At 33.6% G+C, this 26046-nt stretch overlaps 1 protein-coding gene across 11 annotated transcripts in view; it reads right to left on the bottom strand.

The window, feature by feature from the left end:
- Positions 1-26046, bottom strand: part of Sycp1 (synaptonemal complex protein 1) — a 116066-nt gene that overhangs the window by 7383 nt on the left and 82637 nt on the right. For 5 of the 11 annotated variants that reach the window (XM_063255909.1, XM_063255927.1, XM_063255911.1 and 2 more), the window contains 4 exons: positions 24972-25064; positions 24407-24481; positions 9961-9999; positions 6638-6817 (listed from right to left, as the gene is read on the bottom strand). In XM_063255909.1, the coding sequence (XP_063111979.1) occupies positions 6638-6817; positions 9961-9999; positions 24407-24481; positions 24972-25064 (387 nt within the window). Of the gene's footprint in view, positions 1-6637; positions 6818-9960; positions 10000-24385; positions 24482-24971; positions 25065-26046 lie in introns of those variants that run through there. The other 6 variants (XM_063255918.1, XM_063255948.1, XM_063255922.1 and 3 more) reach the window with 5 other exon arrangements.

The raw sequence follows: 26046 nt of genomic DNA, 5'->3' as shown, positions 1-26046 counted from the left end.
AAACCTCCTATGATGAATGTGATCATTACGTATATATAAATTGTACCAATAAATTTAAAAAACTGCTCAAAAGACAGAAGCAACTAATCATGTATGAAGAAGCCTTAAAAATACTGACAGCTTGTTTCTCATTAGAAACTATAGTAAAGAAGAACATGTATGGATTTTCAAAGTGCTTAAAGGAAAGGACTATCACCAAATAATTTTATGTTCATCAAATTGTCCTTCAAAATGAAGGAACCAATAATACTTGCCTAAATAAACTAAAACTGAGATTTGTCACAAATATACTTCTCTATGCTAGACTACTATCAGACAAAACAGAGTGTAAAACAAAAGCTGAGGCAAAAAAGGACGTTTTATTTTTTTAATTTTATTTAAAGAGAAAAAATAGAAAAAGGGAAGAAATAATAATTTCAAAAAAATAAACAGTGAGAAATCACTAGTTGATAAATTACATATTGTCCTCTTAGAAATAGTTGTTCAAGTTACAAAAGTAAAGCATACAAAGTGAACATTCAAACAGCGAGACTGCAAACAGTTCTGTTCAACGATCCAACAAAAACCTACTAATATGGTTATCAATCCTACACACTTAGAAACATACATGCAATTATATCCTTTAGAGCACTTTCCTTTCCTCTCTTTTTTACAACAGCAACTATACATTTGGGGTTTTACTACTCCTACAGTTATTACTACTTTTTACACTACAGACACAGTGTGGTATTTATAAATATGATTCTTATTTATTTCACTAATGAGAACAGTCTCAAATCATCTCCATTTAGCTATGAAGGCCTCAAGATTATCAAAAAAGGATGTTTTAAAGAATAAACGTGTGAATCCATCAAAATATGCTATACACATATATTCCTAATAGCAAAACCTCAAAATACACAAACCTAAGGCTGTACAGACAATGCAACATTAATACTTAAGATTCTAAGATCCCACTTTCAATAAAAAGTAGAACTAAACAGCAAATAAGCAGAAAATAGAATAGTTTAAAATACTAGGAACAAAGCCAGGTATGGCGGCTTACTCCTATAATCCCCAGCAGTGGAAAGGCTGAGGCAGGAGGATTGCTGCAATTTCGAGGCCAGCTTAGGCTACAAAGTGAGTTCAAGGCCAGCCTGAACCATACAGTGAAACTCTTGCCTCAAAAAAAGACCAAAAAATATTTTGAACCAATCAGATATTTAGGAAATCCACACATACATGAAAACAGCACTCTTTAAATGGTCAGTGGGTCAAAGAATAGTTGCAAGAAGTTAGAAAGTATGGGGCTGGGGATTTAGCTCAGTGGCATATGCACCTGCCTTGCAAGCAGGCAGTCGTGAGTTCGATCCCTGATACCGATAAAAAAACGAAAAAGACAAAAAAAAAAGTTGTTAGAAAGTACTTTGAAATGTACAATAAAAGAATACATATAAAAAGTTGTATGATATATTCAAATCAGTATATTCAAATCAATATATTCCCACTTTGAGGGAAATCGCTAAAGTGTCTCCATTAAAAATCAAGATTAAGAATAGAGAAAAATGATAATTAACATTATTTGATAGCTCAGATTGAATCCTGGAATAGAAAGACATTAGCAGAAACTAAGGGCTGAACTTTATTATTTTTTGTTTTATTTAAAGAAAGCAGGAAAAAATAGAAAAAAAGGTACAGAATTCAAAAAAACACAAAGAAATCACTGGTTGATACATTACACAATGTCATCTTAGAAATAGTTGTTCAAGTCACCATATCAAAGCATAAAAAGTGGACACTCAAACATTGACAATGCAAATCATTCTGTTCAATGATCCAACGAAGTTTAGTAATATGAGCATCTATCTTAAACATTTATACAATTATATCCTTTAAAATATTTTCCTCCCCTTTCATTTTTATATTATACATATTTACTACTTTTTCAGTTTTATTTTTACACTAGAGAGATGTGATATTTACAAAGGTGAGTCTTATTTCACTTATAAGGATAGTCTCAAGTTGCCTTCATTTACCTATAAAGGCCTCAAGATCGTCTTGTTTAGCTGAGTCTAAGCCGAGTCTAGCTGAGTAGTATTCCATTGTAGAAAAATACATCTTTTTCATCCATTCTGAAGTTGATGAGCATTTTGGTTGTCTCCAAGATTAAGCTTTTACAAATTGTGATATCATAAACATGGGAGCATATATATCACTGTGACACGACCTTTTGTATTTTTCTAGGAAAATACCTAGGAGGGGAATAGCTGGATTGAATGGAACTTCTAATTCTAGTTTTTGAGCAATCTCCATACTGATTTCAACAGTGACTGCACCAGTCTACACTCCCACCAACAGTGGAGAAGTATTCCATTTTCCCCGCAGCCTTGCCAACATTTGTTACCAGTTGATTTCTTGATGGCAGCCATTCTTCCTGGGATGAGATGAATACTCAGTGTTGTTCTAATTTGCATTTCTTGAATGACCGGTGATAGTGAGCATTTCTTCATGTATTTATTTGCCATTTGTGTAACTTCATCTGAGAAATGTGTATTCATCTCAGATGCTCAGATGAATTTGGTAGGCTTGATGTTTTTCAATTCTTTATATCTTCTGGATGTAAGTCCTTTGTGTGAGGGATTGTCAGCTAAAATTCTTTCCCATTTTATGAGTTTTTTTTCACTTTATTGGTGATTTCTTTTGAAATGCAAAAACTTTTTAATAAGCCAAGATCCCAGTTGTTGATTCTTTGAAGTATTTCCCGTATGGTTTGAGTTTTGTTCATAAATTCTCTGCCTAGCACTATGTCTCCAAGGTTTCTACCTACCCTGTCTTCCTGTCTTCCAATAGACTTAGTGTTTCTGTTTTAATATTTAGGTCCTTGATCCATTTTGACTTTAGTTTAGTGCATGGCGACAGCCATGGGTCTAGTTTTAGTCTTTAGCATGTGGAAAGCCAATTTTTCCAAAACCATTTATTAAAGAGGCTATCTTTTTTCCAGTGAACATGTTTAGCCCCTTTGTCAAATACAAGGTGGCTGAGTGTCTTTGTAGTTGTGCTTGCATCTTCTAATCTGTTCCATTGATCCTCAGGTCTATTTCTTTACCAGTATCATGTCGATTTTATCACTGTAGCTTTATAGTATTGTTTCAAGTCAGGAATTGAGGTGCCGCTTGTCTTGCCTTTGTTGCCCAGAATCACCTTTGCTATCCTAGGCTTCTTCTGTTTGCAAATGAATTTTAGGAGTGTCTTCTCTAGATCTGTGAGGTATATTAATGGCATTTTGATTGTGATTGCATTTTTGGGAGTATGGCCATTTTCACAATGTTGGTTCTTTCTAACCAAGAGCAAGGAATATCCTTCCATTTCTAATAACCTCTTCAATTCCTTTTTTAGAGTAGTATAATTTTCAGTGTATAGGGATTTTACATTCTTTGTTGATTCCCAAGTATTTCATTTTTTAGATGCTATTCTGAAAGGCGGTATTTCCATAATTTCTCTCTCAGTGAGGTTTTTGTGTACAGGAATACTATTGATTTCAGAGTGTTGACTTTGTACCCAGCTATGCTGCTGAATTTGTCTATTACTTCTATTAGTCTTTTAATAGAGTTTTTTGGGTCTTCTATGTAAAGTATCATGTCAACTGCAAATAATGATAATTTAACTTTTTCTTTGCCTATCTTTATTCTTTTTAGTTTACTCTGGTCTGATTGCTCTGGCTAGTATTTCCAGGACTATACTGAATAGGAATAGTGATAGTGGACATCCTTGTCTTGTTCTGGATTTTAGAGTGAAAGCTTTCAGTTTTTGTCCATTTAGTATAATGTTGGCTGTTGGTTTGTCATAAATGGCCTTTATGAGAGTGAAGTAGATACCATCTATTCCGGGTTTCTGTAGGACTTTTATCAAGAACAGGTGCTGGACAAAAGCTTTTTCTGTGCCTATTGAGATGATCCTATTATCTTTGCTTTTGGCTCTGTTGATGGGGTGTATTACATTTATTGATTTGCATATGTTAAACTATCCCTGTATTCCTGAAATAAATCCCACTTGGTCATGGTGTATAATCCTCTTGATTTGCTGCATTCTATTTAGGGCTTAAGGTTATATATACTTTGTGTTTTGGTTTTGATAAATGTACTATGGTAATGTAAAATGTTAAAAATGAGGAAAACTGGGTAAGGAATATAGAGAATTTCTCTATTCTATCCTTTGCTCTTTTTTTATAAATTCAAATTAATTGCCAAGTAAAAAGCTTATTTTTATAAAAAGTAACCATGCTCATGAGAAGAGTAAATTTTAAAAGATTTTTTAAAAAATATCATGGATGATAATACCATAGAATCACTAGAACCCTCATTATTTATAGGCACCTGTAATGGTTGATACTTGTGTGAACTTGAGTAGTTTAGAAGTTTATGAGACTCGGCAGGAGGCCTGATTCCTCACTTTTTAAAGATCCTTACCATATGCAAGAGGGCACGGAGATGGTTTGCATGCTACTCCACCCAAGGTGGCAGGGGAGCCTGCTTACAATATAAGGGACGAAAAAGGCTTCCTTTTCTCTTTCTACCCTTGTTGCTTTTACTGTCTTCTGCCACTACAAATTGCTACCCCCCTGCCACACCATCCTGCTTAGAGCCAGCTGACTATGGACTGAAACTGCCACAAATTGTAAGCTAAACAAATCTTTTCTTTCTTAATTTTGGGTATTGGGTATTATGCCTCAGCAAAGAGAGAAAAGTAACTAAGAATTTAGTACCAGGAAAATGAGGTTGTTGCTATGACTATACCTGACCATGTGGTTCACGACTTTGAGAATGGCTTTTGGGAAAAGTTTAGAGATGTCACTTCAAAGAGGTGAGCTATATCACCTCAGACTATTCTGTATGGGATGATTCTGGTCAGAGCTCAGAAGACCAGAAAACTGGTAAAGACCAGGCTCAGGAGGTTTCTGTTGAGAATGACTATATTGGCTGCTGGACTCCAGACACTGTGTGTTATGGACTGGCAGAAAGTTTGTCTCAATTTTGCTTCTATCCAGAAACTTTGCCTCAGGTTGAGATTAAGGGTGGTGGAATAATCTAACAGAAGAAATTTCAAGACAGTCTAATGTTGAGGTGGTGGCATGGCTACTATTGGGGGCTTTTAGCCAGATTTATGTTGAGAATCAAGAGCAAACAGTTTAGCAGAATGATTTTTAAAATGTGAGTTTGCCAGAAAGTTTTAGCTGCCTGCAGAATACAAAAGTTGTGGTGTTAAGAAGACTTCCACTTGGATTTCAGAAGGCCTTGGCAGGGGGGCGGGGGGCCAGGTATGTGCCCCTGACAGGACAGTGTGTAAAGCTGTTAGGGTGAAGCCAAAGATGCAGAAGATACCCCAGAAGACTGGAAAAGTGAAGAACGTGGATCATCTGTGGAAACACGGAGGGAGCACAGCAGGCCCAAGAGAGAAGCCATGGCAGCTACTACCACTCAAAGTGCCATAGAGTTGGAGGCATCAAAGCCCTTTGGAGGTCACAACTTATCACAGATTTCCTTAGGTGCTACACATGGAACTACAGGACTTAATGTTTGTCCTGCTGAATTTTGGACTTGCTTTGGTCCCAATCCTTTGTATTCCCTGGTTTATAACTATGGAAATGAAAATGTTTATCTTGTGTCACTGAATGTTGGAAGTGTATAACTTTTCATTTGCACAGGGGCTTGAAGCTAAGAGTTTGCCTTACGTCTCAGAAGAGACGTTGGGCTCGTACTTTTCAGCAATGCTAAAGCTGTTAGGATTTGGTAACTCCTACTCTGAAATGAATATGAAACTGGAGAAAAGTACTAGTAATCCATATTCTAAGTAAAGCAAACTACAACTGAAGCCTGATCCTTCTCTATGTCTTATCTAAAAATGAGAGAACAGGCCTAGCAGTCAACATTCACCTCTCTTCTTCCCAATCATTTTAAGAAAACTGACAGAGAAAGGAATGAAACTTCAGCTTAAGAGGAGAAGAGACAAGTTGAGATATTCTTCCTCTCAACTCTCAAGAGAAGTGAGGCAAAGATGCCAAGAATGTTCACAAAGTCTTGGGGTACCTTCAAGGAGGGTAGACAGACATCTTGGTAGGATAGAAACTTAGCAAATTTTTCTGTTTTTGTGCTGAGCTGAGCAGAGGAAAAGTAAATTAGAAAAGAATGACAGAAAGGAGAAAAGAGTCAGAGAGAGAAAATTCTTCATTGTCACTTAGTATGGCAAGGGTATAAGAATTCTCTCATGGATTAAGTAAACATGTAGAAGATAGTTAAAACCTTGCTAGTGGCACCTGTTTCAGGATGACCAATAAAGAACTCTGGAAGCCAGATGACACAAGCTAAAGAACAAAAGAAAGTAACTGCAGTGATATTGTAAAATATCAAGTCAGACCCAGATTGCTCACATCAGAGATTTAAGCATTGGAAAATGACTAACAAGTTACATAATTTGTCTAGTATGCCATTATAAACTTAATGGAATAGTAAAAATGTAACATTTCATGATGATACAACATAAAACTGAAAATTTCAAGGAACTAATTTATATGTGTGTTTAATACCAGATATATAATATGAGGAACTAAAATTCTTTTCTAATTAATAAAAGTCTTATTACTATTTTGGAAATGTTAACCAACCTTTGGTAGTGGTGTAGATAAATTGCTTTTGGCAGAAGTCCACATATAGTCTCTTTTATCTTTGGATTTACCATAATCAGTTGATAAGAAGTTTCGAGATACATTTTGTAAAGGAGTTGCTTTAGAATCAAATTTCCTGTAACTAGTTTCAGGTGCTTCCCATGAAGATGTCTGTATTTTCTGCATTAAACAAAAATGAGTAAAAACATCATTAAAATGAAAGGTTGTTTTAATTATTTAATTGCAGCAACTAATATAATGCTGAAATAAACTAGAATTTATCCCCAAATTAAACTTTGTGGTAACAAGAATTTTAAGGAATATTTGCCCATGTAAAATGAATACATTTATCTGTGAACTGCTAGGAAAACAAACACCTGAAGTCTTTTGACCAAATTTAAAGACTTTTTAAAAAGTGTGTAGCAAAAAGCTGTAATATATGGTTCACTCTAACAGTCTAAAAACCAGAGGGCAATTTATTTTCATTTTCCTTCATGCTTTTTTAAGTATTCAAACTTCTTCTCTTTCTCATCTATAAAAATTTCAACCTTTTTACTAAACAATAGTTCCAGTCACCTTCAAAAAAAAAAGGAGAAAAATCACAAAAATAAAGAGTGAAATTTCCAGGAAAAACTGAAAAATGATCATTCACTTCAATTCTGCAAGTAAACAAATTGCAAATTTACTCTGAATATGTACATAGTTTAATTCACCTTCCTCCCTTCTTTTTCTCTATACCTCTATATAAAGTTTCTTTAGCAACTAACCTAACTTTCTAATAAATGCTAGTAATAACCACTTTGGTAGAAACCCACATGAAACCCATGCTCACTACTTTCTATTCTGACTACTTCCTTAGGTCACCACTATCTTCATGAATACAACGATGACATTCACTCACATGAAGAATGAAACACAGATAGAAGGGTGTTACGGTTTGTCTCTGGATGCCCCTTAAAACTTCATGAGGTTATGAGGACAGCCTTTTTGCAGGCACCTGAATCTAGAGTTTGTGACTGGTTCACTAATGCTGGGATGGCAGGTGTGAGTGCTACAAATGCCCTAGGGTTGGTAGTATGCATACAATATAAAGGAAGAAAACAGGCTTTCTCTCCCTTTTTGCTGTCTTCCACTGAGAAGAAGTTGCCCCTCTGCCATGTCATCCTGCCTTGGAGCCAGCTCATCATGAATTGAAACCTCCACAAACTGTGAGCTAAATAAACCTCTTTTCTTAATTTTGGGTGTCTCATATTTTGTCTCAGCAATGAGAGAAAAGTCACTACGACAAAGACTACAGTGATAAATACTTCAAAAACATGGTGATCGAAATTGTAATGATTTCAAATTAGGAGAGTAGAGTGCGCAGGTTTAGGAAATGAGTGCAAGTACTATGTAAAAATACTGAAGTAGGAACCACATAATATACTCTTTTTTCCTAGATCTTTAAGTAATTAAATTTCCAAGCATCTCTATGCTTAAATGTATCCATCTGTAAAACTAAACAGCTAAATGAGGTATGTTGTAGCTTTTTTGTCCAGTTCTAGTGATCTATCACTTTACAATCATTTTGCAGATCTGAGTTTTGGTAGCATTTTTCAGAAAGTTGTATATCTGTATCATTTTCCTCTTTATCATGGTTGAATGCATAATTTTAGTCAATTTTTTTCTGCCACTTGGATTTATCAGGGGTCACCCTGGAAACCTCCAAAATATTCATTTTTCCTAATAGGCCTAAGAACAGCAATTAAAAGTCACTGTGCCACCACCTTGTGGCTACATCAAGAATTGATAAAAGAAGTCATTACCCACTGACGAATATTTATCCCTTTTCATACTACATCAAGGAAACACACACTTCCTTACAAGTTACATTTGGTTTTTAATGTTGTAGTTTCAGTGATTTACTACTACAGATATGCACTTTTTGCACTGAGATCTTGTCTCAAAAAAAGGGGAACTGAATATAGTATAGCTCTTTCCTTATGCTGCACCCCCACAAACTCCCTGAACAAGAAAGGCACACATCTGCTGTTTCTTTATTCATAAATTTACAAAAGCAGGGCATCAAATGGGTAGATCTGTCCTGGTCAAGTTCCAATTATGACACTACGTAAATCTACCAAATCTGGGATTTCAAAACTGAGAAATTCTTTTGACTTCAGTTATAAACTACACTCTTCAATATTAATTTATTTTTGTTTTGTTTTGTTTTGGTGCCAGGAATCAAACCCATCACCTTGCACTTGCCAAGCAGGTGCTTAAGCCACTGAGCTAATCCCCGGCCCTTCAATATTAACTTATTAATAATAAAAATATTCTGTTGATTCTCCTTTGTCTCAGTTCAGAACTTGAGCACAGATGAAAAAATGACTGGCTGATTTGGGCGACACCGTCTCACTACATAGCTCAGACTGGCCCCAAATTCATAGCAATTCTCCTACCTCAACCACTTGAACACTGAAATTATAGGCATACATCGCCATACCCATCTCAGAATGTCATTTGGGCCTCTCAAAACTAAAATAATTTGTAATCTAAGTAGAAGCTTTAGAAGGCTTTTTCTCAGTGCTAGGGAAAGAACCAGGAGCTTGCAAGATAGGTAAGCACTCTATTACTGAGTTATACCTCCTCCAAGCTTTAGAATTTTTTCATGCTTATAGACGTTTCAGTTAATTTTATTGGTGTACTTTAGATGTATATAATGATCACATTCATCACCAGTGTGAGTTTGTACCTGCACATGATATATCTTGATTTTTCCTGATCTCCTCTTCTCCATTTAACCCCTCTTCCCTCTATTTACAAAAGCTTTTTTTCCATTTTGTTCCATTATTTTTTTTCTTTTCCCTTCCTTATTTCCTCCCTCCCCATCTCTTGTTCTCCTTCCCATTTGAATATTTTCTTCCTATTTCTCAGTGTCTTTTATAGGTTCTTATACACCCTTTCAGTTTCTCATGGCAGAGAAACAATGTGCTATTTAAACATGTGAATTTCTCGATTTATTTCACTTTTACTTTTCTTCCTTTCCCCATCCTCTCCCTAGTTCCTTCTTTTAAACAATTTTTCCCATCAAATATCAGAAATTTTTCGAAAGGAAATACACAGGTATCTAATTTAGAATAACTGACAGGAATCATAAAAGACTCTAAATCTCCAAATGACAAGTGTTTTAAACTTTTCAGCTAATGATTTTTAATTAATAGCAAAAAATAATTTAGGAATAAAATTATGAGACATTTTAGATATTATTTCCCTACTTAAAATTAATTCTATGTATACATCATAAAATGAATTATACAAATCAGAAACCAAAATTATCTTACCTTGTCTTTTTTTTCTTTCACCTCTATTTTGAGTTTTTCCTATTAAAAATAAGTATCAAATATTTATTAGACAATCACTATCATAAATGAATATTTTTATTATGAAGATTTCCCCTAATAATTATTAATAAAGCAAGAATATTAATTTTTCAATCTTATAACACAAAGAAAAGCATTAAATTAGCTTCTTTCTACAGATGAGTTATTTGGTTTTATTTTTTCTTTTTATTCTGATATGTCTCTATTGTAAACTACAGAAAATAAGTCTTCCAAAACTCTTAACTTCAACTTTCTTATTTTAAAATGAGGATAAACAAGATCGTAGAGGAAAATATCTGGACAAGTAACTAAACTATGAAGAGCTGCAAAGAAATCCAAAATATTATGAGCCTGGAGAGGCTAAATCAGCTCCTTTCCTGTGTGCTGAGAAAAGATATCAAGTATGACTAAGAAATAAAATTTCAACATGACAGAGATGAGGTATAAAAAGAAAAAAATGCTAAGAAGCAAAAATAATCATGAAATAGAAAAGAATATAATAGTAAACATACTTTTGCTAAAGAACTGGGCCTATGTATAGAAGTTTTCAAGATAAAAATGAAGAGAAAAATGTGGTCAGAGTATACTACTATAGAATTTACTTAGTAGGAAAAAAGGAATTAAAATGTAGTACACCTATAATGTGATAGACATCTGTAGAACACAATTGCTGCAATCCAGGGAGCCATAAAGTTCTCAGAGAAGGGACATTCTTCCTGTATGTAGGTAGAACTTTAGATAATTAAATATGCCCTGCCTACCCATAATTCCTATACTAACTTCTATCCTCACTGAATGCCTTATGTACAAATTGTTATCCTCCAATCAGAACTCACTTCACTATGATAAGAACTAGCAGTAAGCTCATTTGTGTGTGTGTGTGTGTGTGTGTGTCTGTCTGTCTGTCTGTCTGTCTGTTTGTGTTGCAATAGGGTCTTGCCATGTAGTTCAGGCTGGCCTTGAACTCTCTGTGTAGTCCAGGCTAACCTGAAACTCATGGCTATCCTCTTGCCTTAATCTCCCAAGATCTGGGAATTATACTCATGTGCCACCATGCCCATTATATTTATTGTTTTTATTTTGCACTCCGCCATCCACCAATAGTTGAAATTCAGCTATAATGAAAACTGGGGGCTACTCTAAGGGGCTAAAATGTGGTCTTGTTAAACAAAGTATATTGGCTAAACTAGCAATATTACACTGACTTTAAGAAAGCTTTACTTCTAGAGAACAAAAAGAGAAAGCACAGACTTCCAGGAAGATGGCAGAGTGGTGAGAAGTGGTAAATTAACTTCTCCAAGGCTGGGAGACCAGACACTGGAGGACATCAACTTAGGAAACAGAAAGAAAGTAGATACCCGAGAAAGTCCTGCAGAGAGAATACAGCCCACAGGGAAAGCAAGATGAGGGACATCGATACAAAACAGGGAGGTAGCAAACTGCACATTCTTCTTCACACCTGATTCATGGTATGAGAGGTGACTGAAGCCTATAGAGGTGCGGTGATGGTGGGGGACCCTGGAGGCCTCCATGAAGTAAGGCAACAATGGAACAGATCAGTGGATGTGGTGGGGAGCAACAGCTGTTGAATGACTACAAATCTAATATGCCTGGGAGAAGATGCCATTTTAGAGTGAGGCCAGCTGAACCCAAGACTCAGAGAAGCCCTGGGTTGGCTTCATCTTGGGGGCCCCAGTATCCAGATAAAGCACAGGGTTGGGGAGCTAAGATTAAATGTGCCATTGAAACTGGAGATTGATCACATATGTAGGGCTAAAGCAAAACCAGCCCAGGAGAAACAAAGACCAAAACAAGCTATGTAAACAAGTTGTTCCAGCACCAAGAAGGCAAGGGGCCCAGGCCTGCCAAGCACTGGGTTGCTAGGCAGAGGGGCTGAAATTGACATCATCTTTCCCAGTATATAAAGGTGCACAGTGGTTGAGTAGTTCCTTTCCTCCCATCAGGAGGATAAGGACTCCACCTGCCCCAGCTTTGTCTTTTCTTTATTTTTCTCATCCTCTTGCAGTCCTTAACCCCAAGAACCTCAGGAGCCATACTGGGTGGTGACATTTAAGCCAGCAAGAAACACCCATAGTAGTGTGGGCTGAGAAAATCAGGTCAAAGATCCACAAATAGAGACAGATCAGCCTGAATTTCTGCAGAGTTAAATCAGCACCCCACCGTACTCCTACTTCAGGCTTGTTGAGATTATATAGCACTGCCACCCTAATCCTACTGCAACTTGTGGGGATCATAAAATACAGATTAAGGTTCTGTCTGCCTCCTTTGTTTATCAGTGACAGCGGAGTGGAGATTACCACAAAACTCCCTAATGACAGGCTTGAAATCAAACCTAGAAATCTTTTAATTGTATATTCTTGTTTTTTCATGATTGTGAACATCGTTTTTAGATTTTTTATGTTTTGGTCTTGTTTTTGTTTCTTCATTTCCCTCCTGCCTCTACCAGTCTCCAAAAGCTTAAGTAATCATCTTTTGTTCTTCAACTTTGCTTCCAATCTCTTTTATTTCTTTGTTTATTCATTACATCTCTTTAAATTTCCACCCCAGAGGTTAAAATCACTCAATTGAGGGGGTATTTCCTGTATATAATTTTCTGCTTTGTTTTTGATTTTGTCATATAACTATAAATTTTGTTCATACGGTTAAAGGTGAAAAATTAATAGTTACCACAGTTTGTCATTTTCTGGGCTATATTAGATTTTAGAATGTCAATACAACATACCAGAACTTATGGAATGCACTAAAAACAGCCCCACAAGGAAAAATTATAATGGTTAATGGCCATGTCAGAGAAACAGAACAAGCTCAAATAAACAAATGAATGTTGAATCTCAAGCTACTAGAAAAGGCAAATTCAAGGGAGGAAACTGTAAAAATTAGAGCAGAAGTTAATGCAATGGAGAATAAGAAAACAATATAAAGAATCAATGAACTGAAAACCTGGTTCCTTGAAAGATTAAATAGACAAACCATTAGCCAACCTTATTCAAAACGGAAAGAAAAGACTCAGATCCATGCAATAGGAATGAAAAGGGTAAAATCACAACCGATCTTGAAGAAATCCAGAAGATCATCAACATCTACTTCAAGAACCTGTATTCTAAAAAGATGGAAAACATAGAAATGGACAGATCCCTAGATACATACAAATTACCAAAGGTGAATCAAGAAGATACAAAAATTCTAAAGATTCCAGTAATTAGTCAATGAAATTTAAGAAGTAATTAAAAAAAAAAAAACCTACTAAGAAAGAAAAGCCCAGGCCCTGACAGAGTCACTGCTGAATTCGCTAAGAAACTTAGAGAAGATCTTATGCCACCACTCCTCAAACTCTTTAATAAAACTGAAAAGAACGCAGTACTCTCAAACTCATTTCTGGAAGCAAGCATAACTCTGATACAAAAAGAAGAGAAAGATCTAACAAACAACGTGTACTTTAGGCCATACAGAACAAACGTGCAAAAATCCTCAATTAATAACAGCAAACAGAATGCAGCAAATCATCAAGAAGATTACACACTATGACCAAGCAGGATTCACTCAAGGGATACAAGAGTATGGTCTGACCATATGCAAATCACTGAATGTAATATACCACACATTAACAGAACAGAAGTACAAAAACTTCATGATCATCTCAAAAGACAGAAAAAAGCATTTGACAAAGTTCGACACACATTCACGATTTTAAAAAACTGGAATAGAAGGTCATTATCTCAAATATGATAAAGGCCATCTGTGACAAACCAACAGCCAACATCATCTAATGGTCAAAAATTTAACACTTTCACTCTAACGTCAGGAAAAAGACAAAAATGTTCCACCATCATCACTTCTATTCAATACAGTTCTGGAAATATGAGCTAGAGCAATTAAACAGAAAGGGGAAAAAAGGAATAAGGAAAGAAAAAGAAGAAATTAAATCATCACTACTTGCTAATGGCAATGATACTCTATGTAGAAAACCCAAAACTCTATCAAAAGACTTCTAGAATTAATAGCTAAATTCAGTAGTGTAGCTGGATACAAACTCAACACTCAACACTGAAAAGCATTCCTGTACACAGAAAACAAACTCACTGAGAGAGAAATTAAGGAAACCATACTTTTCACAATACAAATCACATTAAGAATCAACCTAACAAATGAAATAAAAGATCTTCACCTTGAAAATGACAGTACTCTGAAAAAGGAGATTGAAGAATATATCATGAAATGGAAGGTATCCCTTGTTCTTGGGTAGGAAAAACCAGTTTCTTGGAATTGGCCATACTTCCAAAACTTTACACAGATTCAATGCAATTCCAATCAAAATACCATTAGCATTCTTCACAGAACTAGAGAAAACAATCGCTAACTTCATTTGGAATCAGCAGAGATGTAGAGTAGTAAAAGCAATTCAGGGCAACAAAGGCAAAGCAGGGACATCACAATCCTTACTTGAAATTATACTACAAAGCTATTGTAATAAAAAACAGCATTAGTATTGGAAAAAAAAAACAATCACCCAAGGATCAAGGGAATACAGTAGAAGTGGCAGAAAGAACTTCAAACACACTCAACCACCCTATCTTATCAAATGCCTTCACTGGAAGAAAGCCTCTTTAATAAATAGTGCTGGAAAAATTGGTTTTCCATTTGTCAAAGATTAAACCAAGAACTGTATCTTTCACCATGCACTAAACTAAAATTGAAATGGATCAAAAATCTAAATATTAAAACAGATGTAACCTGTTATAAGATAGACTAGGTAAAACTTTTGAACCCACAAGTGTATGGAAAGACTTTATGAATAAAACCTCTGTCTCACAGGAAATACTACAAAGAATCAACAACTGGGATCTTATCACATTTAAAATTTTTACACAGCAAAAGAAACCACTAACACAGTGAAGAGATAAATCACAGAATAAGAAATATTTCTGCCAGCTCTTCTTCAAAGGATTAATATCAAAGCTATGTAATGAACTTTAAAAAAATCAGACCTACCAAATTTAAAGACCCAATCCAAAAATGGGCACCTAAAATAGATATTTCTGAGATAAAGTGGAACAAATAAGTATTTTAAAATGTTCACATCTTAGTAATTCAAGTGACGCAAATTAAAACAACAACGACATTCCATCTCACTACACAAAGAATGACTATTATCACAAAATCAACCAACAAGTACTTATAGAGCTGTGAGTAAAAAGGAATCCTTCGTCATTGTTGGATGGAAGTATGGTCTGATTCAATAACTGTGGAAATTAGTGTGGAGATTCCTCAAAAAAAACTAAAACTAAAGGTTCCATTTGACCCAGATATTGGTATATTCCCAAAAGAATTGAGAGCATTAGACCACAGTGATACATAGCCATATCTATAGCATCGCAATTTATGATTGCTACATCTTAGAAACAGCTCAAATGCCCATCAATTAATGAATGATAAAAATGTGGGATTTTCTATACAATGGAGTACTATTCTTCCCTAAAGAAGGATAAAGTTGAGCCATTTTTAGGTAAATGTACCTTGAGACCATAGTTGTAAGTGAAATAAATCAGACATATTTAAATATCACATCACTTATCTTGTGCAAGAAACTGACAGGGTAAATGATGACCAAAATGTATAAAAGATTTTGGGAAATAGGACAAAAATGTTCAAATGGGAAGGGAAACAAGGGAGGAGAAGGGGAAGTGAAGGAAGAGTGGAAAAAAAAGAAGGAAAAAATGGCAACAAAGCTTTTGTAAATAAGGAAGGAAAGAGGAGGTAAAGGGGGGAATGATTGGGAAAAAAGTATCAAAATATATTATGTAAAGGTATAAATTCTCTATGATGAATGTGATCACTATATATATAAATTGTATCAATACAATTAATTTTAAAAAAAGGAGAAACCATAACGACTTGCTGGTGTGGAGAAGTTAGTCTGATACAATATATATTTCCAGTGGTGATGACTACATAATTATGAGTTCTTTAGTATCACACAGATGTTCCCACTATTTAATTTGAATACATAAATTATCAAGTTAGGAAAATACACTGAGGAAATTTACATGCATATTAGTATGACACAATCCAAAAAAACTGTTTTTTATGCATGATTCCAACTATATAACATTCTAGCAAATACAAAATTATAAAGCTAGGAAAAGAAACATTTGTTATTAGCGGTTAAGATATGGGATGGTATAGAGAGCATCAAAGCACAGAATATTATTCAGCAGTAAAAGCATTCTGCAAAATGTCATTGTATAGTGACAAAAATACAGAATACACAATGCAGAGTGAACTCTAATGTAACTGTGGAGTTTGCATTAATACCTCCTGTCATGGTTTATGTTAGTCTCCCCCAAGTCTCATGCAATTATGGACTCTACCAAAAATAGCATTTGTCATTAGTACATTGTCTAGCACTCATATTGGTGGTGTGTTACACCCGCCTACAGGTGGAACCAGCATACAATATAATGGTGGAAGAAGGTATGTCCCTCCCTCTTGCCACTTGGCACTTGCTGTTTGCAGCTGTTTACAACTAAGTATGGACTGAAACTCCCAAAATTGTAAGAAATAAATCTTTCCTTCTTTTATGCTGGGCATTGGGTATTTTGTTTCAGCAACAAGAATAAAAAGTAACTAAGACACCACCTATCAGTGCAAATTAATCAGTTCTAACAACTGTACCACTCTAGTGCAGGTGAAAGCTTGTTGGTGGGGAGAAGACTGAATTACCATGGAAATTCAATGTATGTTTTGTTTAATTTTGCTGTAAACCAAACACCACTCTAACAAATACATAACAAACCTGAGTAAATAAATTGTGGCTATAATTTGACGAGGCAAGAAGCTAATTTGAGCCACTAGAGGAGAGAATGACAGCCCTGTGATCAAGCTTTAAACCTTAATAAACCTACAAATTTAAAACTCTAAATAAAAAAGAAGCATGATACTCTATGGAGGTACTCTGCAATAGTATCACAAATAAAAACTGCATTCTTCATATTATCTTGTGAACTGAGGGAAAAATATTAGGATTCCCAAACTAAATATCGATTCTTAGATAACTAAACATCGATTATTTGATAACACTAATTCTTAGGAATATGTAAGGCTAGAGTTATTTTTTACAGTCACAGTATAAGCGTATCAGGGTCAGATGACAAATGGGTGATAAATGAAATTTAATCAGGGTCTATTTCATGATTCCATGAGATCATAAACCTAAACTGAGCCCATGAGACCATAAGCCTTACACTTGGTCATTTCTTTAGATTCTGAGTATACAATTTGAATAAATTCAGTAAAATTTATTATCTGCATATTGATTCTGGTCATAGAGTGAGATATTTTAATATTGGAAGGACAAACTGAAAGACAGTGAAACTTTCTATTCATAGAAAAATAATAAATAAAAAATTTCTTATCACTAGAGATTAAGACCTCATCAAACTAGAAATACGAAAGTTCAATTATGTTAATCTCATAAAAAACCTATTTTAATTAAAAATTAAGACTATCATTTGGTAACAGTAATGTCAATGGATTAAAATGAAAGTAGTATATTGACTGAGATCAAAATTAAGAAGTAAAATAACAGCTGCACATAAAAGAGAAGCTGAATCTATAAGCTCATATTAAACATGCATAAAGAACAGAATATACATTTTTTATATCTTATGTAAAATAAAATAAATATTAAAATTACACAGGGGAAGATGAGGTATGATTATATGTTATCTAAAAATATACCAGGAGAGTAATTTAAAAGATTGCCCAAAGACTCAATCAAGATTAATAAACAATGCAAAAAACACATGAGACAAAGACAAAAAGCAACAGTTTCAATATAAGTTTTAGAGAAGACTGAATGAGACAAATGAACAAATATAAAGGAGAAGGATGGTTTCTCATGTGGTTGCTCACAACAGTATGCAATTTAAAACATGAGTTGTTGATTTCTAGAATTTTTCATTCAATATTTTTGGACCACAGTTGACTGAAACCACAGAAAGTAAAACCATGGATTAAAGGAGGGCTACTGTTATCTGCAAATCATGTATCTGACGCTATGGTATGAATGTTTGCCCCCTCCAAAACTGTTACAATCTGGTTGTGGTTATAGCACCGTTAAGAGGCGAGACCACGGCAATGTGGCCTTGAATGGTCTATGTCTTCATGACTAGGATTAATAGCACTATAAAAGGCAAGTTCACTTCCCTTTTGTTTCTCTGCCCTTCTGCTTTTTGCATCCCTCCTCTCTGAAGGATGCATCAAGCAAGTCCTCTCTAAATGCTGACACTCTGATCTTCAGTTTCTCAGCCTCCTGAACTGAACCGTGAGAAAAGAAATTTTCACTCTCTATAAATTACCAAATATCAAGTATTCTGTTATTGCCACACAAATAGGCTAAAATACCTAACAAATGACAATTAGAATATATAAATAATTCTAAAAATTCAACAATAAAAACATTAATCAATAGGTTAAAAAAACGGGGCCAGATATATAGCTCAGTGGCACCAGCACCTGCCTGGCAAACACAAAGTCATGAGTTTGATACCTAGTACCAAAAACAAAAAAGAACAAATATTTCAAAGAATAAATTATACAGGGCTGAGGATTTAGCTCAGCGGCATAAGCGCCTGCCTTGCAAGCAGGCAGTTGTGAGTTTGATTCCTGGTACCGATAAAAACGAAAAAGACAAAAAAAAAAAAGAATAAATTATACATAGGTAAATGGGCATTTGAAAAGGTAATTTCATCGCTACCCATTAGAGAAATGTAAATTAAAATCACAAGGAAATATTAGTACAAATCTATCCAAATACCTTTTTCTAAAAAGCAAGCTGTTGCTGACAGATGCTAAATACTTATACATTGTTGAGGGAATATAAAACGATACTGCCACTGAAGAAAACAGTTTGGCAGTTCCTTATAAAAGTTAAAACACAACCATACAACTCAGCAATTACACTCTTCGGCAGCTATTTCAAGAATTAAAAAATTATGTTCAAACCAAAACCTATACATACAGATGTTCACAACAACTTTATTCATAACTCAAACCTGAAAACAACCAGATAGTATTCCCTAAGTGAATGCTTAAACTGTAGTGCATACACACAAAGGAATACTACTTGACAATAAAATCTAATACTTGCAACAACTGTGGTAAATTTCTAAGCAATTATGAACCAAAAATACCCAATCACAAAAAATTACATACATACATGATTCCATTTATATACTATTCTTGAAATAGCAAAATTATAGGAATGGAGAACAGAATAATGGCTGCCAGTGATTGGGAAGCAGAGGAAACAGGTAAATGTAGCTTTAAAAGGGCAATACAAAAGATCTTTTTTTTTTTTTGTCTTTTTTGTTTTTATCGGTACCAGGGATCGAACTCACAACTGTCTGCTTGCAAGGCAGGCACTTACGCCACTGAGCTAAATTCCCAGCCCCAAAAGATCTTCATGATAATGAAACTGTTCTGAACCTTGACTGCATCAATGTCAATATCCTAGCTATAATATGGTACCAGAATTTGTTAAGGTATCACCATGTACAGAAATTTGGTAAAAACTATACTGGCACCAACAACTTTCCTACTGTAAAATGTTTTCCCTAATCTGTTTTGTTTATCTTAGAGGATCTAAGCTTTTGGGAACTATACAATATTTTTGTAAAGACATCTTTACCAATATTTTAGTAAAGACATTAAATTCAAATATAATTATGAACATTTTAATTTAAATAAGTAAGATTTTTTCAAAGGTATTTTATCTCCCTTAACACGTGTGTGTGTGTGTATGTACATGCATGTGCATATACATCTGGTGGTTTGTTTTTTCAAAGAGGAGTCATCTGCCAAAACTGACAACATATGTTCTATGATTAAAAGTGGGATTGTTATTAACATTTCTCCTTTATATGTTTTACTTACATTCTATAATATATTTAAAAATGTAATCAATTTATATACATGGAAAAATTAGCATTCAGCATTATCTAGCTATCAGTCTATAGTTAATTATAACTTTACTTTATAGCCTCCTGGATATTCATAAACTCTTGCTGTATGTTACAACAAAAAGAAAATGCCAGAAAAGTTCTATAAAAACGATAAAAAGCTACACAATAGAAGTGAAAATTAGAAAAACTTAAGCAACTATGTTAAAATTTTTTCTTAGAATTTTAGGGCCAAAGGAAAATTAACCTAAAATTACAGAATATATGGGGAAAAACTATACAAGTCAAGAAAACTCATAACACAAAATATAGTATTAAAAAGAAAAACTAAGTTTAAATCAGGCTCTTACAAAGATTTCAATATACACCTAAAAACATATTTCACTGGAATAAGTTTAGGATACCTACTATAACCAGTATTATTTAACAATGTTGAAACAAAGTGATGCATAAACAAATATTACAAAGAAAATACTAGAAAAAGTTACTATTAGGAACTTTCTAGAAAAATGTAAGAAAACTGACCTTATATAACTCTTAAGAGTTATGAAGTCTATGAGTGCATGAAATTGAAAAGCAGAGGGGGCTGGGCATGGTAGTGCACACCTATAATCCCAGAACATGGGAGGCTTTGGTAAGATCACTGTGTTTAAGGCCAGCCTGTATTACACAATGAGTTCAAGGTCAGCCTGAACTACATAGTTTGAGACTCTAAAAACCTTTTTAAATATGAAAGAAAAAAAAGCAGAGGGGAAAAAATGGTAAACTGAAGGATGTATTGTGGAATATTCTTAATCTTTTTTTTGCTTTTCTATACAATTAGTAACACTAGTAATACGCTTTTTTAGAACTATACATTTATGTAATAGTAAGATCCCTCTACCAGTGAGTTCAGACTAAATTTCACTGTGGTAGCAAATAATTCCAAACCTTATGAATGTATTAATTACAGGTTGGTTTCAGTATCATCTTATGGATTCTAGGTGGGAGAGCAATTTCTATCTGGAACATGTTATCCTTGAGACCAAAGACAAAAACAGGCTTACAGAACACCTTGTGGTTGATCTTAAAGCTTCTCAAATACCACTTTTGCTCATGTTCTACTGAGTAAATGTATCATTTGACCAAATCTGAAATCAGTGAAGTAGAAATATATAAATCTGCATTTGAAAGGGACTCCATATCAAAACAATGTAAAAGAACACAATCTCCAACCCAGACTGGTGTATCTTGCAAAATTATCTTTCAAAATCAATGAAGAAATAAGATACTTTCATAATACCTAAAGAAATTCATGACCACCAAACCAGATAATAAAAATAACTCCAGATAATAAAAATAGATAATAAAAAGATAAATAAAAATAAATTTAAAAAATAACTCCAAGAATTACCAATAGAATAAATCTACCAAGCAAGGCGAACAATTAAATAGAAGGGAAACAAAGAGAATCAACAACAGGAAAATATAATATTGAAAGTAAGTCAATACCTATCAGTTATAACCATCAATGAGAACTGTCTCAATTCACTAATCAAAAGAAACAGATTGGTAGAATGGATCAAGAAATAAGATCCAACAATATACTGCATATAATAAACATATTTAGCTTAAGAAAGAAATTCATATACTGAAATCAAGCGATGGAAAACAATATTCTTTGCAACAAGAACCCAAAAAATAGTAGTGACAGCTACTCTATTTGCATACAAAGTGGATTCCAAGCCAAGATGGGTCAGAAGAGACAAACAGGGTCACTACATACTTGTTAAGGTAACAATCCAAGAAGAAAAAGAGATACTATAAACATATATGCACCAAATGCTGGTGTACCCAACTAGATAAAACAAACAGTAAGGGATATGAAAAATGAGATAAGCACCAACACAATTATAATAGTGGACTTCAATACCCCACTGTCACAAACAGACAAATCAACTAGACTAGTGTCAAACCTATAATACATTGTCATGGTGGTTTGTTTGTATCACTGAAAACTCTAAAAGGTTTGCCATGACTGTAACAGAAAATAATCAACAAAGAAACATCAGAGATGAAGCAAATCTTTGAACTAATGAACTTAATATATATCTACAGAGTGTTCCACCCAATAACAGAATACACATTCTCACTAGCACACAACACTTTCTCCAAAAATAGACCATATACTAGCTCATAGAACATGCTCAAGTAAATGTAAAGGAACTGAAATTATCCCATATATATTATCAGATCATAGTGGAATGAAATTGGAAATCTATGGCAAGAAACTACAAAAATAATAAACACATGGAAATTAAATAATATCCTCCAAAACAACCAATGGGTCACAGATGAAATTAAAGAAGAATTATAGACTGTTTCTACAATTAAATAATGCAATAAAATATACCAGAACTTATGGGATATAATGAAAGCAGTCTGATGGGGAAAATTTTGTATTAGTGAATTCCTACCTCAGAAAAGAGTGTATTCAATAAATGAATAAATAAGAACCCAAAACACACACATACATACATAAAATCTTAGAAATAGCTCATATGCCCATCAAAAGATGAACAGATAAAGACAATGTCTTCCACATAATGAAATAATTCTCTGCCACAAAGGATAAGTTTGAAGGATTTTTAGGTAAATAAATGCACTTCAAGACCATCGTTTTAAGTGAAATAAATGGACATGCAAATTTAAATACTGCATTATTTATTTCTGTGAGAAACTCAAAAAGCAAATGAGGAAAAACAGAGGACAGATATTGGGAAGAAGAAAAACATGTTCAATGGGAACAGGAATAGGGAGGGGAGGAATGGAAAAGATGTTAAAAAACTAAATAGAAGGAAAAAACTGTAAACAAAGCTTTTATAAATGCGGAGGGAAAGAAGGGCTGGAGGGAGGGGAGGGAAATGGGAAAAAAGAAAATCAATATATATTATGTACCGGCACAAATTCCCTGTGACAAATGCGATCATTTTATATGGCAAATATGTATTAATAAAAAATCATGAACTTTAAAAAAATGAAAGGAACCCAACAGTATAATATATATTTTAATAATACAATCTACATCAGGCCTGAAATTTTAATATATCTATATTTGGTTCATGTATATAAGTACATTTGTATTTATGTAAATAGGCATGTATATACATATATATTCATGGATAAATGACCAGAAACAAACTATGTGAATAATGACCAACTATTTCTGATATACAATATATAAATAGATATTATAATAAATAGATATTAACTCTAAAAAAGACACTAAAGAGCTCAACAGGACCCAACTCAAAAGAGTTGTAGAGCAATAGCTAAATTCAAATTAAAATTCAAATAAAAAATTGAAAACTTCGGAATATTTAGTTGAGAACATCAAAAAGCGAAGGCTGGGGATGTAGGTCAGTAGTTAGGACCTAGCTTGCATGAATACCTGGGTTCAACTCCCAGCAAGGAGGGTGGGTACCACATAAGAGAACGTAAATAGAAGAGAAGACTGAAACAACAGCATAAAAGCAAGTATAAACATTATTATTACAGTAATCTATTTGGTCATTTCTTTAATATTATTGAAAATATAAAAATTGAAAAGGCTTGAGTTTAGATTCAGAAATCCAAGTAAAAGTAGCCTTCAAAGGCTAGAATTATATATACAATATAAACGCCCAGACTAAAATAACCTATCAATATAAAAAGTGCTATGCAAATACTTATATACAGTAAAATCACATTTGTAAGATGAATGCTATACAAGATTTTCCACCAATGGAAAAGTATAAAAAGAAATGTAGAAAGTTTAAAAGTTCACAGAGGTTTAACACTGAAAGTATACATTCTAAACTGCTGTGGAGTGATTAAGTGGTGAGGTTCCAAAGTCATGAAAAATAAAACACACATTTGAATTCTAGCCATTCTCCATTCTTACTATATGATTTTGAATAAATAACCTCCCTAAAAATCAGCATAATTAGTATTGCATGCGACACTGTTGAAAGGATAAAATTTGATATAAGTACAGTACTCAGCACAGTGCCTGCCATAAAAAAGGGAAAAAACAGTATTTGTTAAAATGAGAGTCAATCCATTTTGTAAAATGCAAAATGCTACACATGTCATTTTCTGAAACAATAACTTTAAAATTACATTAAATATAGTAATATAAATATATGCAAAATTTCTTAATTAATTATGGAATATTTAAAAATATTGTTAGTCTTAAGAGTGCATGTAAATCCTAAGTGTTTGACATTTAATTGAAAGAATGAACTAAATACATTTTTTTCTGGAAAAAGGCTAACTGGGAAAAGATGCACTTTTTTATCTCTAGTTAACCAAATTTATCAAGTTATTTCTAAAATAACATGCTTATAAAAATGCAAAGTTATACATAAACCCTATAGTCATTTTACCTATTATGACATAAAACCTACTTTTTCTTCTCTTTCTATTTCAAGTTGCTTCTTAATAGACAAAAGTTCATTTTTGAGATTAGATAGTTCAATCTCCTAAAGAAAAAAAAAAAACAAAGTTTGAAAGTACTCCCATATATTTTTCATGACTATGAAAATGTGAACCAGTGTTTCAAGTAGTTTCAAGTAGTCAGCCATATAAAGAAACTCACTAATAAAATATCCCTCAAAATGTCAGCAGATACAAAGATTGTAAGTAGACTTTACTTAAACAAGGATTAGTTTTCTCCAAAGAAAGATTTAACACTAAGTATATTTGTCCTTATCCTCTCCTAATCTCACTCTCCTTTCCCACTCAGAGCTTGAAATTTACTTTTTAACTGAAGCTTATAATATTTCACTTGAAAAGAGAATTTATTATGCTATTACAAAAAATAAATTAGAAAACTACCTACGAAGATCTGTAAAAATCCTTTCAGATAAGACCATGCTTCCATAGTTCAAAAATTATTATTTTATACGATACTATTTTTACCACAAGCATGGTAACATTATAAAAATTGTTAATATTTGGTTTGTATCTCACCAAAGATGCTCTCACAGATGACTGCTCTTGTTCTTTGCTCTTACAAAGTCCTAATTCTGAGTCTCTTTCTTCAACAATCTTATCATATTGATGCTGTGTTAAAGATATTAAAGCTTAATAATTATGTTTTTAAATATTGGTATTCAAATACATGTAATATCCCCAATAAAAGGATGTTTATTACAGTACAGATATATAGCTTTTTCAAGTATATTTTTTCATTGAAGTAACCTAAAAGTTATTCAACAGCAAGTAAAACTTATACAGTGTGGAAACAATCTAACCTAAGAGTAAGAAGTAACTCCTTTTATTGGAAACACTAAATTTCACCATTTAAAAAGTAATCAGAAACATGAGGACTTCTTAGAAAGGGGGCCAACTCCAAATCTGAGACAGAAAACACAAAAGGAGCCTTAAAATGTCATGACAAAAAGTAAGCTACCAGAGACTATTAAAATCAAATCAAAAGGAATTATTAGCCAACTTTAAAAGGTTTCTACTGGTCAAAGGTGAGACAATTTAAGTATTAACAGCGATAAAAGTTTCACTAGATTGAAATGTAATAAATTTGTTTAACTCTATGAGTTCACGTTACTTATTTTTTAAATTTTCATTAGTTACATAATAATGTTAGATTCCAGCACCCTACTCATTTTTAAAAATGAATAGGTAGATATAGCCTACTTCCTCTCCAAATCATAAGGAGAATAAGGGATATTCCTAATAGAATAATTGCTCTAACCATTAACAAAAATAGAAAACAAAAGCACCACAAACAGTAAGCCTTTCAACCTATTTATTCTTTTATTAAAAATTATTTAGCCTGTGGGCCAGGGATATCACTCAGCAGCATAGCCGCCTACTTGGCAAGCTCAATGTTTAGTAAGCATTAGATACACATAGAAGATACAAATATTACTGTAGGATATGCTGAATATGTATTTAAATAAAATATAGAAAGTGCTATAGAACTACCAGAACAGTCTAGTAGAGTTTACTCTAGGATATGACACCCAAGTCCATCTTTGTATGGTTATGAGATGAGCTTAGAGAAACAAAGGATCAAGAGTATACC

The sequence above is a fragment of the Cavia porcellus genome, unplaced genomic scaffold (assembly GCF_034190915.1).
Source record: "Cavia porcellus strain 051 isolate PalLab524CR breed Dunkin Hartley unplaced genomic scaffold, mCavPor4.1 scaffold_1, whole genome shotgun sequence".
Lineage (NCBI taxonomy): Eukaryota > Metazoa > Chordata > Mammalia > Rodentia > Caviidae > Cavia > Cavia porcellus.
The sequence above is the reverse complement of the archived record's forward strand: the minus strand, read 5'-3'. Positions and strand labels throughout refer to the sequence as shown.